At 39.8% G+C, this 18,211-nt stretch overlaps 1 protein-coding gene across 1 annotated transcript in view; it reads right to left on the bottom strand.

The window, feature by feature from the left end:
- Positions 1 to 16,314, bottom strand: part of GRAMD2B (GRAM domain containing 2B) — a 62,811-nt gene extending 46,497 nt beyond the window's left edge. Inside the window, exon 1 of the mRNA XM_075067181.1 lies at positions 16,181 to 16,314. Within this exon, the coding sequence (XP_074923282.1) occupies positions 16,181 to 16,305 (125 nt within the window). The 5' untranslated portion in view covers positions 16,306 to 16,314. The remainder of the gene's footprint in view (positions 1 to 16,180) is intronic.
- Positions 16,315 to 18,211: the final 1,897 nt, after the last annotated feature.

Below are 18,211 nucleotides of genomic sequence, written 5' to 3'. Positions count from 1 at the left end.
GAAAGTTTTTATGGTGTCTGGAGAATAAGTGCAATGATGACATCACAAAGGCTAGGGGCTTGATCCTGCTCCCATTAGTTCAATGGCAAATCTTCCATTGATGATAATGGAGGATGATCAAGAGAGTGAAAGTTGAGCAAGGGAAAGCAGACTGTTTAAAATTAATTGTTTTTTGTGGGTTTTTTTTTTTAAATTTTGAACATATTTCACTTCAATGACTAATTCACATTTGGATAAAGGAAGCCTCTGCTGAAGTTCAACACCTTTGCCCCTTCAATTAGCATTTTAGATCTCACAATAAACATATCTGAGACTTCCTAAGGGCCTCCTGCAAACCCCAAAAAGATCAAACTCTACATTCCTGATATTTCTAACATAAGCAAACAGAGAAATTTTGGGCACTTCTCATGAGACACTCAGAACCTTTCAGGTTTATGTACCAAGATTTACCTGTGACTGTTAATATAAGCAGTACCCTGAAGAAGTCTGCCTAGATGCCAGTGGTGTGAACCCTCTATATTAGGATAACTCACTAATCACTAGAATAATTCACTAGAACTAATATTTTCATCTATGCTGGCTCAGATAAATCTGTTTTCTGCCTCTGTCTAGCAACACTCTAAGTTGGCATGGCAGCCCCAAGAAACCATCTAACGTCATGCAACAAATATACAGTAGGATCAAATGTCAGACCCCCCACTTGTACTCAGCAGGATGCTGCTGAATTTGCAAGCAGAGAGAAATATTAAATGGCAGCATCTCACACAGGGGGTTCTTCATGCTACCAATGAAATATAAATGAGACTATCAAAAATATTTCAGATCTCTGATTGTATTTCATAATGGGTAACAGGCCTAGGTAGAAAATATATATAGTTTCTTTACATAAAATACCATAAGTTTAATGGTGTGGATTGTATATCTATTTACATGTATATTATAAGAACTAAAATAAAATAAAAAAAAATCCCCTACAAACCTGGCCTATTTTCATGACATTTAAAATTTATGAAATAAATAAAATACATGTTTAAGTCTGTATCAAAATCACCACCCCCCGTCCAGTAGAGTCATTGAGACTCCACACTGAAGAAGAGGTCTTTGCTAGTAGATCCCAAAGTAGGATCTGGACATTTGTATGTATTTCAGATTTTCTTCTTTATGTAGTACCAATAGAATTCTCAGCTGAATTTTGTCTGATGATGGGTAAAGCCTATTGCAGGGTTTCTTATAACTTCCTCTGAAGCATCTGGTTCTGTTCAGTCTTGGAGAAAAGATACTGGATTAGATGGACCATAGGTCTGATCCAATATAACAATTCTCATGTGCCTATATAAAACCCTGGTCCTGCAAATACTTAAAATTAAGTATGTCTATGTGCTAAGGACTGGGGCCTAAATTTCTAGCCATTACATATAGCTATTATTGATTTTGCCCCATATTTCCAGGAGTAACAGTGTGAAGAAATATGTATATTCTGCTGTGACTTGATACCCTTTCCTGAAGCTCACCCTCACCTGAGTATTCTTACTGATTTCAACCATTGTTGTATGCAGTGCAGTTGTAGCTATGTGTCAGTCCCAGGATATTAGAGACACAAGGTAGGTGACATGATATCTTTTACTGGACAGAAGTTGATCCAGTAAAAGATATTACCTCATCCACTTTCTCTCTCTGATTTCAACAAGACAGCTCAAGTGAGCTGCAAGATCAGACCCCTTGCTAATAGCCTTGAAAAAAAGTCACTTAACCTCAATTAGTGCCTTATTTTTCTTGTCTTTAAAATGGTTAGTATTATTATCCACAATCACCAGAGTTGTTGTGAAGATTCATTAATTAGTTAGTATGTACAGAACAGTTGGAAATATAAAATACTGAGTATTGTTGTTATTATTTATTAGTCTAGTAAAATAAAATAGTTTCTGTAATAGATTCATAGGACTGGAACAGATCTTGAGAGGTTATCTAGTCCAGGCACTCATGGAAGGACTAAGTATCAGTCTATGAAGTATACTATGTATAACTATGTATACTAAGTATACTATGAAGCTGTTACAGAGTTCACACTTGCTGGGACAGAATGAGCTCTAGGATTCTGCAGGGAGATGCAGGGCTTGTGTTGCAATCTCATGCTGCCAGCCAGACCAGGTGAGGCTCATTAGCTCTACCCCAGGAGAATTAAAAGGCCAGGTGCCCCTCTCTGCTCAGAGGGGTAATAGAGAAGCTTGGGGGAAGAAAATCAATTTATGAGTAGCTATACTTGTGGAGAAAGCATAGAATGAAGTGTGGGGTAGATTTTTGTAGCTGATAAGTTATTTAATTTAATTTAAAAATAAAGGCAAATAAGTGAAGGGGTAACCTTTAGCCTATAGCCAGTGTGTTTAGATTGTTCAGAGTAAGGTGGGAATTTTACCTGCTTATATGTGGTAATTGGACTGGGATTATGGGCACACCCTACACCTGCAAGGCACGGCTCTAGCTTTTTTGCTGCCCCAAGCATGGCAGGCAGGCTGCAGCCCAACAGGGGGTGGGTGGTTTAGGTTGTTATGTTCATGACATACACAAAGATAAGTTACATAAAATACTCTTTCTGGAAGATTGCAACATAACATTACTTTATTTTAGGCACCCAAGTCTGAAAATTGGTGGCCTTGGTTAATACCTGGCCTCTGGAATTATTTTAAATGTTTGTATGGATCAGCACATCTGGAATCAGAAGTGAAAGTGCCAACATACCTAGAGAGATTCTATTCTTAGAGTATTGTGAGGGCAAATGGAAGCAGGAAGTTCCAGAAATCTAGTGAGAAAACGTGCTGTTTCATTGAAATTTCAAAGCAAATTCTGGAGACTCTAAAGACCAGATTAAAAATCCATGGTAAGATTCCTGATTTACATACATCGGTGTATCTTCACTGATGTCAATGGAGCTATGCTGACTTACATCAGCCGTGAACTTGGCCCTTGACCATCCAATATTTAGACAAATGTAACCTTCATTCTTCTGAGGGTTTGTTTACATCCTGAGCTGGGGGTGTGATTCCCTGCTCAAGAAGACCTACCCGCACTAGTTCTGGTCTACCTAGCGTGCTAATAATAGAGTATAGCTCAGAAGTGAGTGGCTACTTGCCCTGACTATGTGCCTTTCGTCTCAGACGGATACTACTCAGGGTAGCTTGCCTCTCCTGTTACTTGTGCTGCCAGAGCTACACTCTATGTTTAGCAGACTAGCTCAATCGGAGCTACGGTGGGTATGTAGTGTAGATGTACCTTAAGAGTTGTCCATGTTATATGTAGCTACATAGCTTCCTATGCACAGAATCTCTACATGTGAGAGGTTTATCAGCCAGGACTGTGAAACGGTTTAAGGAGCGGGGACTTAGAATGAGGGACGTACTCTGCTTTCTCTTTAGTGGAAAACTTACTTATTTTCTAGAAAATGGTTAATTGAGGAAACCTAGAGCCTGCTCTGCCACAGATTTGACCAAGTTGTTTTTAAAAATCTGCCCCTTAGTCTCTGTGCTTCAAATCCCCATCTCTAAAATGGGGATAACAACACTTCCCTAACTCACAGGGGCATGTGAATATAGATAAGTTGAAGACTGAAGTGCTCAAATAGCATAGTCATAGGTGCCCATATACTTACATTAGATTTTTCTTAGCCTAAAATAAGCTTTCTAACCTGAATGTATATGTGGTGCTCTTTGCATAATGCCTGTCTGTTGTGATTTTGTATGTGTGGTGGAGGAAAGGGAATAGCTTGGAAGTGATTTAGTGGACAGGATACTAATTTCAATGCTTGCATATTTTAAAAATCTGCTTACGTTTCCTTAGAGGTTAGTTTGTAGCTTCTTGAAACTAACTTAGTTCTCATGTCTAAATTAATTAAAAGTGACTCTCTTGCAAATTATAATTTTTCAAGAAACCCAAGCCTCTGTGGGCTACAGCTTCAAAATTAGGCACAGCTGAACAAGATGCTTGTGCTCAGATAAACTACTATCTGCAAACTACAGATTGGAAAATGTATCCCCAACCTCTGCTCACAAATAGTTGGTAGCACTTTGTTCCATGGCACATCATCTTACTCAGTAAATGGGTCTTGGAAAATTCTCAATGCACGACATTTCATTGACAAAATGCTGTGTGACACCCTTCACACAATGCCTTTTCATTACAAAGAAAATGTAAAAGCTAGAATTGAAAATAATAAATTCAGACACCAGACTATTTATATATACATTTTCGATTCGGAATAGAAAATCTGTGACCAGGTCATGTCAGTGAATGGTTGGTGCAACAAATATATTCTACAGTAAGGTATTTAGTATGATCTTTGATCACAATGACACAGTTATATAAGAACAAGTTCCCTTTATAAGCTATTGGATGTGCAGGTGCTAATGTGGCTTTTATTTTGAGCTTGTGGCAAATCTTCTGACATAAAAAAGAAGGCACAGTGGAGCTTGTGTTGTTATGCAGTTGTAATTGCCCCGTATAATAGGTGCAGTAAGGAAACTATGTGAAGATCAACTGCTTGTCAGCAACAGAGACCTGCTGTTATTATGTAAAAGTTCATATCCTAGTGTGTCTAATAGTAATTACCTAGCTTTTAAAAAGTACTCTTGGAAAACATAGATATCATTGTATTATAAAGCATAGTTCATGGCTTTTTCATGTCTACTGTGCCAAGATGCCTTCCAAACAAATAACAAAGATGTGTACCTGCTCCAAGGAGTCTACAGTCTAAGGTCTTGATCCTGAAATTGGATCTACTAGACCAATTTACATGATCAGGGCCTAATCTGGATACAACAGAGCAAAGGATGGCAAACTAGATTGGGATATAGGAAGGATGTGAAATGTATGAATAAAGGATAATGAGAAGCATAAGGTCCATTGTCTGACACTCCTGCTAACCCTGGCTTCTCCCCTCCTTTCTTCCCAGAGTATTGGTGTAGGGCTGCTGGATCAGTGGGCTCTCAACCTTTCCAGACTACTGTACCCCCCTCAGGAGTCTGATTTGTCTTGTTTTACCCTCAAGTTTCACCTCACTTAGAAACTACTTGCTTACAAAATCAGACATAAAAATACAAAAGTGTCACAGCACATTGTTACTGAAAAATTGCTTACTTTCACATTTTTACCAATAAATCAACTGGAATATAAATATCATACTTACATTTCACTGTATAGTAGATAGAACAGTGTAAACAAGTCATGATATGAAATTTTAATTTGTACAGACCTCACTAGTGCTTTTTATGTAGATGGTTGTAAAACTAGGCAAATATTTAGAGTAGTTGATGTACTTCCTGGAAGACTTCTGCGCACTCCCAGAGGTAAATGTACCCCTGGTTGAGAACCACTGTGCTAGATGAAAGCCGCATTGAACAGCTCCTCCTAATGGTCCAGTTTGTTTCCATTTAAACAAAACAATTAACATTGCTTTAAACATAGGATATAAAAATTAATATACTATAAATAAGCACCTATACCCAAATGTGGCCTTGTATTTCCTCAGCCCTACATGCACTTAAAAGAAGGTGAGCTATAAGATACTCTGAATGCTTCAGATAGATTTGCTATGTACAGTGCTGCAAAGATTAATCTGTATTTATTATACTTTCATTTTGCATTTGAAATATTAGATCCACATTGGTCTTTTTATTTTTCTTTGCACTGAAAAAATTCTGATTTCTGAAAGAGAATCCTACCATGATAGGTGGTGACTAGAATAACGTTATTGACCATCCCAGGACAGGTCATCTTTTTCTAGTATCATTCAGATACCACAGTCACTATTACAAAATCTAAATTGTAAAAGCTAGAGAATTCATAACTAGAGTTGGTCAAAACACTTTCAAAGAAACAGTTTTCTGCTGGAAAATTCAGTTTTGCCAAAATCAAACATGTTACATCAAGGGTGGGCAAACTTTTTGGCCAGAGGGCCACACTGGAGTTCTGAAACTATGTGGAGGGCTGAATAGGGAAGGCTGTGCCTCCCCAAACAGCCTGGCCCCCGCCTCCATCTGCCTGCTCCCACTTCCCACCCCCTGACTGCCCCCCCCCCCCAAAATCACCCACCCAATCCAATTCCCTCTGCCTCCCTGTCCCCTGACTCCCCTACCACCTGACAGGCCCCCTGAGACTCCCACGTCTATCCCACTGCCCCCTACTCCCTATCCCCTGACTGCCTCCCGGGACCCCGTGCCTCTTATCCAACCCTCCTATTGCCTTACCATGCTGCTCAGAGCAGCAGGATTAGCAGCTGTGCCGCCTGCTGGAGCCAGCCATGCCACTGCACTGCCCGGCAGGAGCTCACAGTCCCGTCTCCCAGAGTGCAGGTGGCACAACGAGCTGAGGCTGTGGGGGGACAGCAGAGGAGAGGCCAGGGGCTATCCTCCCTGGCTGGACGTAGGGCAGGATGGGCCCACGGGACATAGTTTGCCCACCTTTGTGTTACATGAATGTTTGTTTTGACAAAAAAAATTATAGGAAAGTCAAAATGATTCCTGTTAACTTGTTTTGTTTCGATTATGTTGAAATATCTTGGTTCCAATATCCATTAGATTCATTTTGTTTAAACTTTTATATTAAAATAATTAATACTGAAATATAAAAGTCAAAATGAGATATTTTGATATTATTGAAATGAAAAGCTTTGAAGGTTTCAAAATGAAACTTTCCAGAATTTTTGTTCTGAAGAAACATAAAAAAAATTCTGCTTTTTTGTTTCAAATTGGAACCATTTTTTTGGCTGAACAAAAACCAACTGTAGTCAGAACCCTGCTCACCAACACTACTCTTACTGCTCAACAGTCTTCAGCCATTCATATAGATACTACCTGAGATGCTGCTCCTGTCACAGCTGACACGGTTTTTGCCCATCCTATCATTAGAAACTCGATTACTACTTCTCTGGTATCTTTTAGAGTGAACAGCAGGACCTACCCAATTAGAGTAGCAGGCCTTGGAGAGCTCTTTGCTGTGCTGGGTAGACAAGCCCTAAGCTTTAACCTCAAGTTAGTTATGAATATTGTATGTGTGTATACATGCATTTTTTTGTAGTGAAGATAAGGCCTGAATTTCAAAATTTTGGCCTAGGCTTCCAGAAACTTGAGTTCAAGGCCCCGCTCTACAACAAACTTCCTGTCTGACTTTGGGTAAGTCACTTAGGCCTGGAGCCACAAGGGGACTTAGGTGTGCAAGAGGTGGGAGATCCCTGTTCAAATGCAATCTTTTGATCAGGCAAAGGGGGGAATTGAACTAGGGTCTTCACAGCATGGATGAGTCCCCAAACTGCTGGCCTAAAGTTTATAAGGAAGGTCTCCTCAGAGAACCCCTAATGGACTGCAGGTGAGATAGGCAGGGCAATCAATGCCTGTCTTTATCTGGTTTGAGGATTGCACTAGAGCTTAGGTGTGAGACTGGTCTTGGGCATCACCACCTCAGGCAGGTGTCTGATCCCTGAGGCAGAAATTAGGCACCTTAGAAGACTTTTTTACAGCAAAAAATTAGGCACTGAGTGAGTCTAGGAGGCATAAGAGTGGGGTTTTTGTGGATCTCAATGGCACCTAAATATTTTTGTGGCTCTGGGCCTTAGTTCCTCACCTGTAAAATGGGCATGTCCCTACCTCACAGTGTGATATGAGTCTTCCATAAATTTATTCTATGAGGCATTTGGATACTATGGTAATGGGGACCATATAAGTAGCTGATGTATTTTCTTTTCCTCTTTTAAAAGAAGGTGATGTTTGAGTGGAAAATACACATTTATCATTCTTCACCTTCATATACAGACTTGAAATACAGTAATTACATCAGTCTCAGAAAATAGAAAGATGCCACATTATAGTCAATAGTGTAGTAGTTTTTGGAGCTCCATCCGTACCCAAGATAATTTAAACCAGGATTTCTTTTCTACACTGGTAGCTACTAATGAAGGATGAATGGGGCTAAAGGAGGGGATTTAACAGACGGGGTTATTTCTTTAAAGAAATAAAAGCCTCCATAGCAGTGGCCTCTTTTTCCTCCCCTAGTCTCTCTGTCTGTTGTGGTAGTGGAGAGAAGAGAGAAAGTAAAACTTCAGGGCAGCACTATATAGCACAGTGAGGCGAGGGAGGGCTGGCAGCATCTTCAGCACCAGGAGCACCAGATAACATAGTCCAGGGAAGAAGACGCTTCCAGTTCTTAATACTCCTTATCCTGAAGTACACAATAGTGCAGAGAGCCGCATATGCTTTTGGGATGCCTTTTCAGTCCTCCTTGGGGGCTAGGAACTCTAGTTGCTGACATGCATCCACCTCAGCAGGGGTCTCCATCACAATGATGGATAAAGTGATTTCTGTGAACTGGCCTGAAAGCACATAAGTAGTTCGGACCCAGGTTCCACTTTTCCCAAACTCCTGGCAAGTAGATTATTGCAATAAGTATGGTGCTACTTTAAATGCTCATATTTTTGCAGCTATGAGGATTCACTGCATGCTTTCACATGTGTTTTTTATATATCACTATCACCAGTGATATATAAAAAATGATGATGTTTTGCAAAACCAGAACAATGAGGTCTTATAAAACCAAAACCATCCTAGCTTCTGCTCATCCCTGTTAGGTACAATATAAGAACAATTAGTATATGGATTATGTAAAGGAAAAACTGATAACAGTTTGCTAAGTATGTCTCTCACTCCCTTCTGGATTCCAAGGGAGAAAAATAGTGGACTCTGCGCAAACAACTATTAATATTGTGTTAATAGTTGTTTGCACAGGTCCACTGTTGTGTGTGCCATTGCCATCCATAGCAAAGGTGAAACATGATATACAGTACACAGACATAGCCAAGAGCTGTGCAAAGTGAATAGAAGTGTTTGAGGCAGGAAAATATTGGGGTATGCAACAAATAGGTAAGAAAATGCTAAAACTGACTAGTGGGAACCACAGTGAATACAGTGGATAAAGATAGGGGTGTGTGTGTGTGTGTGTGTATGTGGCCAACTGCCTATGTCACAATACAGCAGTGGCCAGAGTCCTACATAACACTGCCATGAAACTTTTTACAGAACAATTTGTCTAGCACTAAACACCAAGTGCCAAGGTAAAGTCATGATGCCTGGAAAGAGTAAGGCAAACACAGACCAATCATTAAGAACAGAGCCATATTTTTTGGTTGTATGGCACACACCGACATCCAATTAGAAAAGGCCATGGATAAACAAGCAGTGACCTGTAAGCAACCTCAAAGTAAGATGCTTAAAGCCAAACAGAGAAGCAATATGATCACCAAATTATGCTTGGGGCAGGACCTGAACCCAGGAACTCCTGGGTCATAAGGCCACATATACAGTCATATGCTGTGCCCTCTTCCATGTATGGATTCTCTGTAACCTGAAGTCTTTAAATCATGATTTGAGAACTTCAGTAACTCAGCCAGAGTTTATGGGTCTATTACAGGCAGCGGGGTGGGGGTGGGGGTGGGGGTGAGGGTCTATGGCTTGCAATGTGCAAGAGGTCAGACCAGATGATCGTGATGGTCCCTTCTGACCTTTGAATCTATGGAGTATGTCCAGACTACCTGCCGTATTGGCGGGTAGCGATCGATTTTTCGGGGATCGATATATCATGTCTCATCTAGATGCGATAGATCAATCCCCGAACGCGCTCCCATCAACTCTTGAACTCCACCAGTGCGAACCGCGGTAGCCGAGTCGACGGGGGAGCCGCGGACGTCGATCCCATGCCGTGAGGACCCGAGGTAAATCGATCTAAGATACTTTGACTTCAGCTACGCTGCGTATCTTAGATCGATTTCCCCCCCAACCACACAGATACAAAATTGTGTTGGCAAGAGACCTGTAATGCAGACATGTGGAAAGATGTTGAAACAGCAGCACGACTTCCAATTCTATCACACATGCTAAAGAGCCACTCCTATTTGGCATACAAGCAAGTCAGTGAAGGGTTGTGAAATATCTGCAAGTCATTTAGCATATAAAATATGTACAAAAGGCACATAGTAAATCAACTATGCACACACTCATAGTCAGTACATGTGACCTGAGCTGTTCCCTGTGGATTGCCATGAGAAGTCAGCAGGCAGGACTATGAGACATAAACACTATTATCCACAAGTGGAAATGTACATAAAATTAATCCCACAGGCCACACCATCAGGCAAGTGCCTTCTCACAGTGATAACACACAATCAAAACCTCACACCCATATCATCAGCACTTCCTCTCCGAAGGACCCACAGGCATATCATATGCCACATCCATCCTCTGGTGAGGATCAGTACTGCATTGTTATCCATTATATAAACACTCAGACTACTTGTATAGTATCCCTTGCCCACTAAATGTCATCAACACTACAACAGGTTAGTTGGGTTCTTCTTTTGACCCACCTTATTACCTACCAGACGGGAGCCCTGCAGAGAGATGCTAATTGAGCCCTATTGATTTACTGCAGCAAGTGCAGCATGTTAATACACTGAACATAATAGAGATGTGAGTGGCCTCTGAGTAATCCTAAGGGAGGAACAACTTTTTAGTAGGAAGGATTGAACTGATGTTCATATTATTTATTTGAACCTCCACAGTATGTTGGGACAGCTTTGTGGCAGGATGCTCACAAACTCATCTGACACAAGTGGCTGAATAGCAGTTTAATACCATTCACCCAGTATGAAGGGATAGAGGGACCTTTATCCTGAAAGTGTGGTAAATCGCAGCACAGTTTTTGCTACAGGCTCAGCCAAGTTCACATAGTTGGTATAGTTGTATTGATTTCCTTTCTTCACAGTCATGCTTAACAAGCATGAACTGCATGTCCTCTTTTTTCCCCACAGCTCCTCCACTTCAGCTTATTAAAAAATATTGCTCCAGTTCATGTGATGATCCCATACTACAAAAATGTTAATTCCCTCCATCTGTCTGATGTCCTCCTGGATGTTATGATTCCTATCATCATCATTACCTATGGGCTGGTCCTTCCTTCTTTTATGAGGCATGTCAGAAGAGGTGCTCTCCTCAAACTGTCTGTTTTTTCTCTTGGTGGGTACCAAAATCATTGCAGTATCCACTCTTCCTTCTGGTAAGGTTCCTTCTTGTGAATAAAACTCAAAAGTGTCTGGATTTCAGGCCCAAATACAATATGATCCCTGAGGGCTTCTTGGAGATAATTACCAAAATGACGGGGTGGGGACAGCTTTATTATTATAATAATAATAGCCAACTCTTACAGAACAATGAAACTTCTGCCAGTAAGTTTTTGTACCAGGTGAAATCATGGCCCCATTGAAATCAATAGCAAAGCTATCATTGACTTCAGTAGGGCCCGGATTTCTCCCACAGTACTTTCTAATCAGGTCAGTTAAGTCCTTGCAGATCATGTCACCCAGTGCTTGAGGGAAATTTAGTCTGGGAGGACTACAAATATCAAATCAAGAATTAGGAAAGTAGATTATGAAAAAAATGTCCTCAGTGTATATTGTTGTCGCCTTTATATCTAAAGTTCAAAAATCTCACCTTTTAATCACAGTGGACCCCAGTCATTTTTACCTGTCTTTCATTTATCCAAACCCCTTTTCTTTTCTGCTACTACTACTACTAATTTTTTGGTGTTAGAGTAGTGCCTAGAGGTTCCAATCCAGGTCAGAGCCTCACTGTGCTAGGCTGTGTGTGTATTTATAGTTAGAGACAGTCCCTGACCCAAGAAGCTTAGAATTTCCAATTAAAACAGGCACACGAAAGGTGGGAGAGGAAACAGAAACTGAAAGGTAAGGTGACCTATCCAGGTTCACACTGCAGATCAGTGGCAGAAGCAGGAGTAGAACCTAGGATCATGTTGCCTCTCTGTTGCTGTTGTAATGATCATGCTGCTGTTATAAAAGGGATCCTATCCTCATCCTAAGTTATTTTCTTATGTCTCCTCATCCAATCAAGCCAGTTATGCCTGTTTAATTACCTACAATGACTTTAATTGGATGAGGCTAATATTATTCATTCATTGGTTTTTGGTAGCCCCCAGATTTTTCCAGATGTCTAGGAAAGGAAGGTCCTACCCTGAATTGCTCAAAGTGTAAGGAAAAACTCAGAATGAGGAAAAAATATAACAATGAACATGAATTGCAGTAGTCCAGTCAGCTCCTCCCTGTTTTTACAGCAGAGACGACTGTGGATAATAAACTGTTCTACTGAACTATTTATTTGATATGAGGCAGAATTGGTCTCTAACTTTTTTTTTTTTTTTTTTTTTTTGGAACCTGTAAGAAATGTGTCCCAGATATAACAGGCCACATCAAATGCTTCTCCTGGAGAAGTTTGGTGTGTTATTGAGCAGTGAAACAGTTCAGAATGTTTTAAGTGGTTATAACTGGGTTGCAAAGATAGCACATATTTAAGATGAAAGGTAACCCCTTCTTATTGTTCAGTTTGTCTGAATGAAGCCTTGGCAACACAGCGGAGTGGGTGGGGCTGGTCTCTGAAGGATTCTGTTGTCACCACCAGAACTTCATTTGTGTTTAGTGAGAGTTTGCATTTTGAACAAATATAGAAAATTCAGCAAGAAGAACCTAAATCTATGGATCCCTAATAAAGATGCTTAACAGCTACACAGTGCTTTTCATATTCAAACTGCTTTATGGCCATTAAGTAACTAAACCCCACTTAGACCTCTGTGCAATAGATAAGTAAATATTCTTAATGACACTTCACAGATGAGGAATCCCAAGTGAAGAAATGAAGTTATTTACCCAAGGCCATACAGCAAATCACGGGCAGTGCCAGGAATAAAGCCAAGATTACAGCCGCAGATCTTTTTCATGATACAGTGCTTCCCACACTCGAGTTCTCTTTCGATTTTCTGTCAGTCAGCTTCCATCATTACTGGCCAATGCTAACACTTCATTTCACTTTACAAACACCTGATGTGTATACCAGATGCTTTCAGTAAGGTCTTTTACTCCTGCATTATCATTTTATTATTGTTAAGGATGAACATATATACAGAATGCAGTTGGTATACATGGAGTTTTGCAGACACCACAGAAGATAAGGACCCTGATCTAATGATCTTAAAATTCTTATTTGTACATATTCAATACATTGGATTGGCCTAAAACACAAATCTGTCTAGATTGAGACTTGTCTAAAGTTTGGGGGATTTGAATGTAGAGATTTTAGAGATAAAAGGTCAGCTGTGAAGTTCAGATCTTCATGGCTGTTGCCAGTTATTCTGGCCTGGAATGCTGGAAGGTGGTTCTCTGAAGCCAGGACAGCTTCATGAATCTACCTCAACAGTGCTGCAGACGCAATGGTTGACACTCTTTTTGGATACAGATCCCAGGCTAAACCTGACCCATAAACAGTGCTGTGCGTGCCGTACTACTAACGGAAGCCTCCGTTATAGCTCCACAGCCTCTGCCTGTTTCTGAAATCAAGTCTGCTCATAGTCAGAAGCAACATGCTGTCATGGTGATAAATGATGAGCTCCCCTGTCTGAAATGTTAATAGCCCCCTGGATTCCTGCAAATTTATACTCATCTGCAGAGTGCCAATTTCAGCAAGAGAAAAGCAGAGGTATATAAAAGCTTAAATATACAGTCGCTCTTTAGCCTCAAGCATGACTAATTATGATGACTAAGAACAATCATTAATATATTAAATTGTCTGTCTGTATATCTTCACACATGAATAATATTCTATAAATAAACAGGATTGTAATGAAAATATTAATTGAAATAAAAAAGTCTGCATGTCTTTTTTGAAACCTTATTTCACGGAGAGCGGCACACACCTCCCTTTAGGTGAGTGTGTTATAACTGTGACACACATACCGAAAACAAGTTCATAAGAGCTCACTCCAGCTGCCAGGTCATGCCATGGAATTTCACATGCTTCATGCTAGGTTGTCTGGTTTTTGTATTTAAGTTGGTTTATGTTGTTCTAGTGCTTGCTGTTTAGAAAGGAATGTTTTTATTGACGGCCTCTATGATCACCACCATCCACCTGACTGAGCAGGATTGGACTGAGTTTCCATAAGGTCTGTCCACGTCACTTCTCACTTGACAGGAGAGGTTGTTTTTGAGTGACATAAGGCACAGGAATCTTTACCCCTCGAAGGGCTGATTACATTGCTTCCAGAGCATCCATAGTATCTAGCTGGGTGTACATGTATATGTGGTGAAGTGAGTATAACAAATAAACAGTGAATGTTGATCTGAAAATCAGGCCCTAATTGACTTCCTTAAGGAAACAAAAGGAGCCTCTGACACATTTAATTACAACTCAGGAGTTCCTGGCTCCCAATCCTGTGCTTAGGCTGGTAGGCAATCTCTCGCTCATATTCAAGTTAGATAAAAAAACCTATTATGGAGATAAACATTAAAACAAAAAACAATAATATTTCACAGGAAGTGAGGTGAGGCCATCAAACTAATTTTCACTTGAACTGTAAACACTATTTTTGAACCCTGGTCTCCAGTTATTTTAACACTTTGAGATTTATTCTTGAGTAGCAAAATAACAGTTACATGAGGGAATGGTCAGTGTGGTCCTCATGAGGCACTGTGTGACTGTGCTTCTATAACACATCAATTGCCAATTTCTAGTAAAAAAAAAAAAAAAAAAAAAGACTGTGGTGGTTACTAATAGCATTTGGGGCATTGGGCAGATACAAGGGTCAAAGAGAGGTGAAAATTCTCATCCAAGCTACAGTAGTGGTAGAGCTATTCCAAGAGGCTACTTCAGCCCACAGGCCCTTTCATAGTTCCCATCCCCCACAGACCTAGGTGCTGGAACTAGGGGTGCTGCCACACCTCCTGGCTTGAAGTGGTTTCCAGTTTGGTTCAATGGCTCTCAGCAAGCCCACTATACAAATTGTTCTAGCACCCCTGCCCACAGAAGGGGTGGATGAGAGGATCCACTTAGCAGTGTACACTCTGGTCTTCTCCTTTCTGTTTCCTTCACTTGTGTAAGCTTCTCCCACTCCAACCCTGCTCAGAGAAGAGTGCTCTGCCATGCCATGCAGGAAACTGTATACCCACTGTACAGTCCGCTCTGCATCGAGAATCTTCCCTGGCCAATGAACCACACTGATGGTATGGCAACTGATGGTAGTGCTGCTTGGGAGACCTCTGTGACTGCCGAGGAGGAACTGGATTTGGCGCTCAGAATATGAGCTTTTCCAATAGAACATTTGACTAGAGAGCCTTTATGAAATCTCACATCACACAAACACTTTCTGCTATTATGGTAGTATCCCTCTTAAGACTCAATTTAAAAAGCACTATAAAGTTGCCCACAGGCCATAATGCTTGAGAAAATATTTGACCTACTTCCCTGCTTTAGTACACTTTAAACCCACTCTGTATTCAAATCCAGTTTTACTTTCTAAATAATACTTGCCCACCCCCACACTCACTGGGCTGGCATGAGACTTAATGACTGCAAAGAGCTTTGAAATCCTCAGATGGATAATGCTATACAAATTCAAAGTCCTACTTATTATTTTTAATTATTCTCATTATTGCTGTACAAAAATAAGGAACTGTAGTCTCATAAATCTTGTGCTCTCCCATAAATTCTCTCACATGGCTCCCTTCAGACTAACTCCCGCATACCAAGTGCACCATTAAATTAGGCTTCAATAAAGACTGGGAGTGGATGGATCATTACACAAAGTAAAAACTATTTCCCCATGCTATTTTTTCCCCTCCTGTTACTCACACCTTCTTGTCAACTGTTTGAAATGGGCCATCCTGATTATCATTACAAAAGTTTTTTTTCTCCTGTTGATAATATCCCACCTTAATTAATTAGTCTCATTAGAGTTGGTATGGCAACACCCATTTTTTCATGTTCTCTGTGTATATATATCTTCCGACTGTATTTTCTACTGCATGCATCCGATGAAGTGGGTTTTAGCCCACGAAAGCTTATGCCCAAATAAATTTGTTAGTCTCTAAGGTGCCACATGTACTCCTCATTCTTTATACCAAGTGCAGTCACTAATCCAGCTGTAATCATTATCACTGTGTGCTTTGTCTTCACAAATTAAACTTCTTTTTAGGGTTTCCAGCTGCGTAGGTGTTCTGGTGCCTTCCCACTCTTTTGCTGCTACTCTAGCTCCAGATATAAAATAGGTTCAGAATGCTCAGTCAGAGTCTGAACCATATTGAACTTACCTCATAAACACTGATCCGATGCTATCTGTAAGGCTGAGTGGAGAATCATCTTTGGGCTTTCGGAAGTTGTTCTGATTTTCATAATGAAAAACAGTCTCACCCAAGGAATGCCTTTTCCTCACCATTTTAAGGGAGTTAACTGCAGAATTCAACAAATGCAGCACAAATTGCCGATCTCCAAAGTGATCCTTTAAAAGCTCAGCACTTTCACTGTGGTAGGAAGTGCATTCTTGGTGTGAATCCAGCTCAAGCTAGTTTTTTTTTTTTTTTTTAAATCTGTTAATAAGTAACATATTAGCATGACATCACAAGATGGTTTTCTGTTTGTCCATAGTGCTTCATATACTTGTTCCAAACAAGTCATACTGTGTGGTGTGATATGACTTTAGAACTTATTACTACTAGTCCAATTACCTAGCTTGCATATATTACTTTTCATATGTAGCTCTAATACTAATAGTAATAATATTCTGCTATTTAAATAAAGAAAATGAGGGTATATAAAATAATTGCACTTTTTCAAATAGTATTTCCTTGACAAAGTTAGCATCAGAAACAAACAGAAATACGCTCTATCATATGGACTATTTTAATGGATTATCAGCCTGACTCTAATTACCAACCAGAACAACAAAGTATACTTTATATACTATATAAGCCACTATATTTAAATCATTTGGCATCTAAAAGCTATTTTATTGCACACCCACATTAACATATGGATATATGTGTGTATAATTATTGATATATGTACATGTTTTAAAATGAAGACGCTGCAGCTCATTTAAATATGAATAAGCCTTTAACATTCAAATCACCAGATAACAATGAAGCTTGAGCAGTTTGCCTAACCTTTCTTTCCAGAGGGAGCTGACAACCATTAACTGCAAGTTGCACAGTTTCCTGTTTGCTGAAGGTGGTGGTAATGATTGTATATAAGAAAACTATGTACACGTGGAAAACATTTGTTTCAAATATAACTTCTTCAATCATCCTGTACAAAGGCATCAGTCCATGCAAACAGACCCTTATGCCTGTACGGAGTCCCTTTACCTTCAGCCTGGATAAAAGGGTCTAGCCATGAGGATTCCATTGCCTGATGGATTCTAAATCTATGAACCTGACTTCTTATTCTAAAGTTCCATAGACAGATTCTTTAACAATGCAAATGGCAATGAATTTGGACTATTCAATCAAAATAAATGTTGTTTAAAATTATGATGATTTTCATTATGATTTACTCTTGTTTCTTTGTATAACTAACACCCCCCCGCCCCCAAGCCTCTTAGTTTTAGAAAACAAAAATCTCTTTTGTGATCAGTGTGGAGCAAACTGTAATTATATCTACTATAAATGACAAAAACAACAGAGGGGAAAACAAGCTATGACAACACCATGATTTTCACCACAAGGGAGGAAGCAAAGATCAATACAAAACAACATATCCCTTTGGAGGTGCAAACTCAAAATCAATTAAAAAATATTAAAGAAAAGATAAGGAAGGTAGGTTCACTGTAACACAAGAGCAAAATATGAGAAACAGAAATACAGTCAAACCCCACCATAACGCACCCCGCCATAATATGAAATAGCATATAATGCGATCACAGTTTGGCCCCCCTTTAAGTACATATCAAACACAAAATTGACAGGTAAAAAGATTGTAGATAGAATTTTATGAAATTAAGTTTTAAAAAATGAGTGAAATCTGTACTTTTGATCTCCTTAAATATTGTCTGTGCAACAACAGACAAATGATCTCCCTCCAAAAAGGAAGTTATTTTAACTTTTCTGCTCCCCTGAGTTAAACTCTCCAGAATTCAGTGAATTAATTCTTTCCAGAACTATATTTTACATCTCTGGATTCCAGCCATCCAGATCTTTTAGTTGCCCAGGGTTCTGCTGGATGGAATTAGCTTACAATCACCGTCTGATTTGCCATACAGTATCTCTGCTGTTTGTTCCTCTTTTTGGAAAACAAACAGATAAAAAGGTACCCTTCAAAAAACAGAGCAAAACCATGACAATGCC

This window comes from Chelonoidis abingdonii, chromosome 6 (assembly GCF_003597395.2).
Source record: "Chelonoidis abingdonii isolate Lonesome George chromosome 6, CheloAbing_2.0, whole genome shotgun sequence".
In the NCBI taxonomy this organism is placed as follows: domain Eukaryota; kingdom Metazoa; phylum Chordata; order Testudines; family Testudinidae; genus Chelonoidis; species Chelonoidis abingdonii.
Note: the sequence above shows the minus strand (reverse complement) of the source record. Positions and strands in the feature narration are given on the sequence as shown.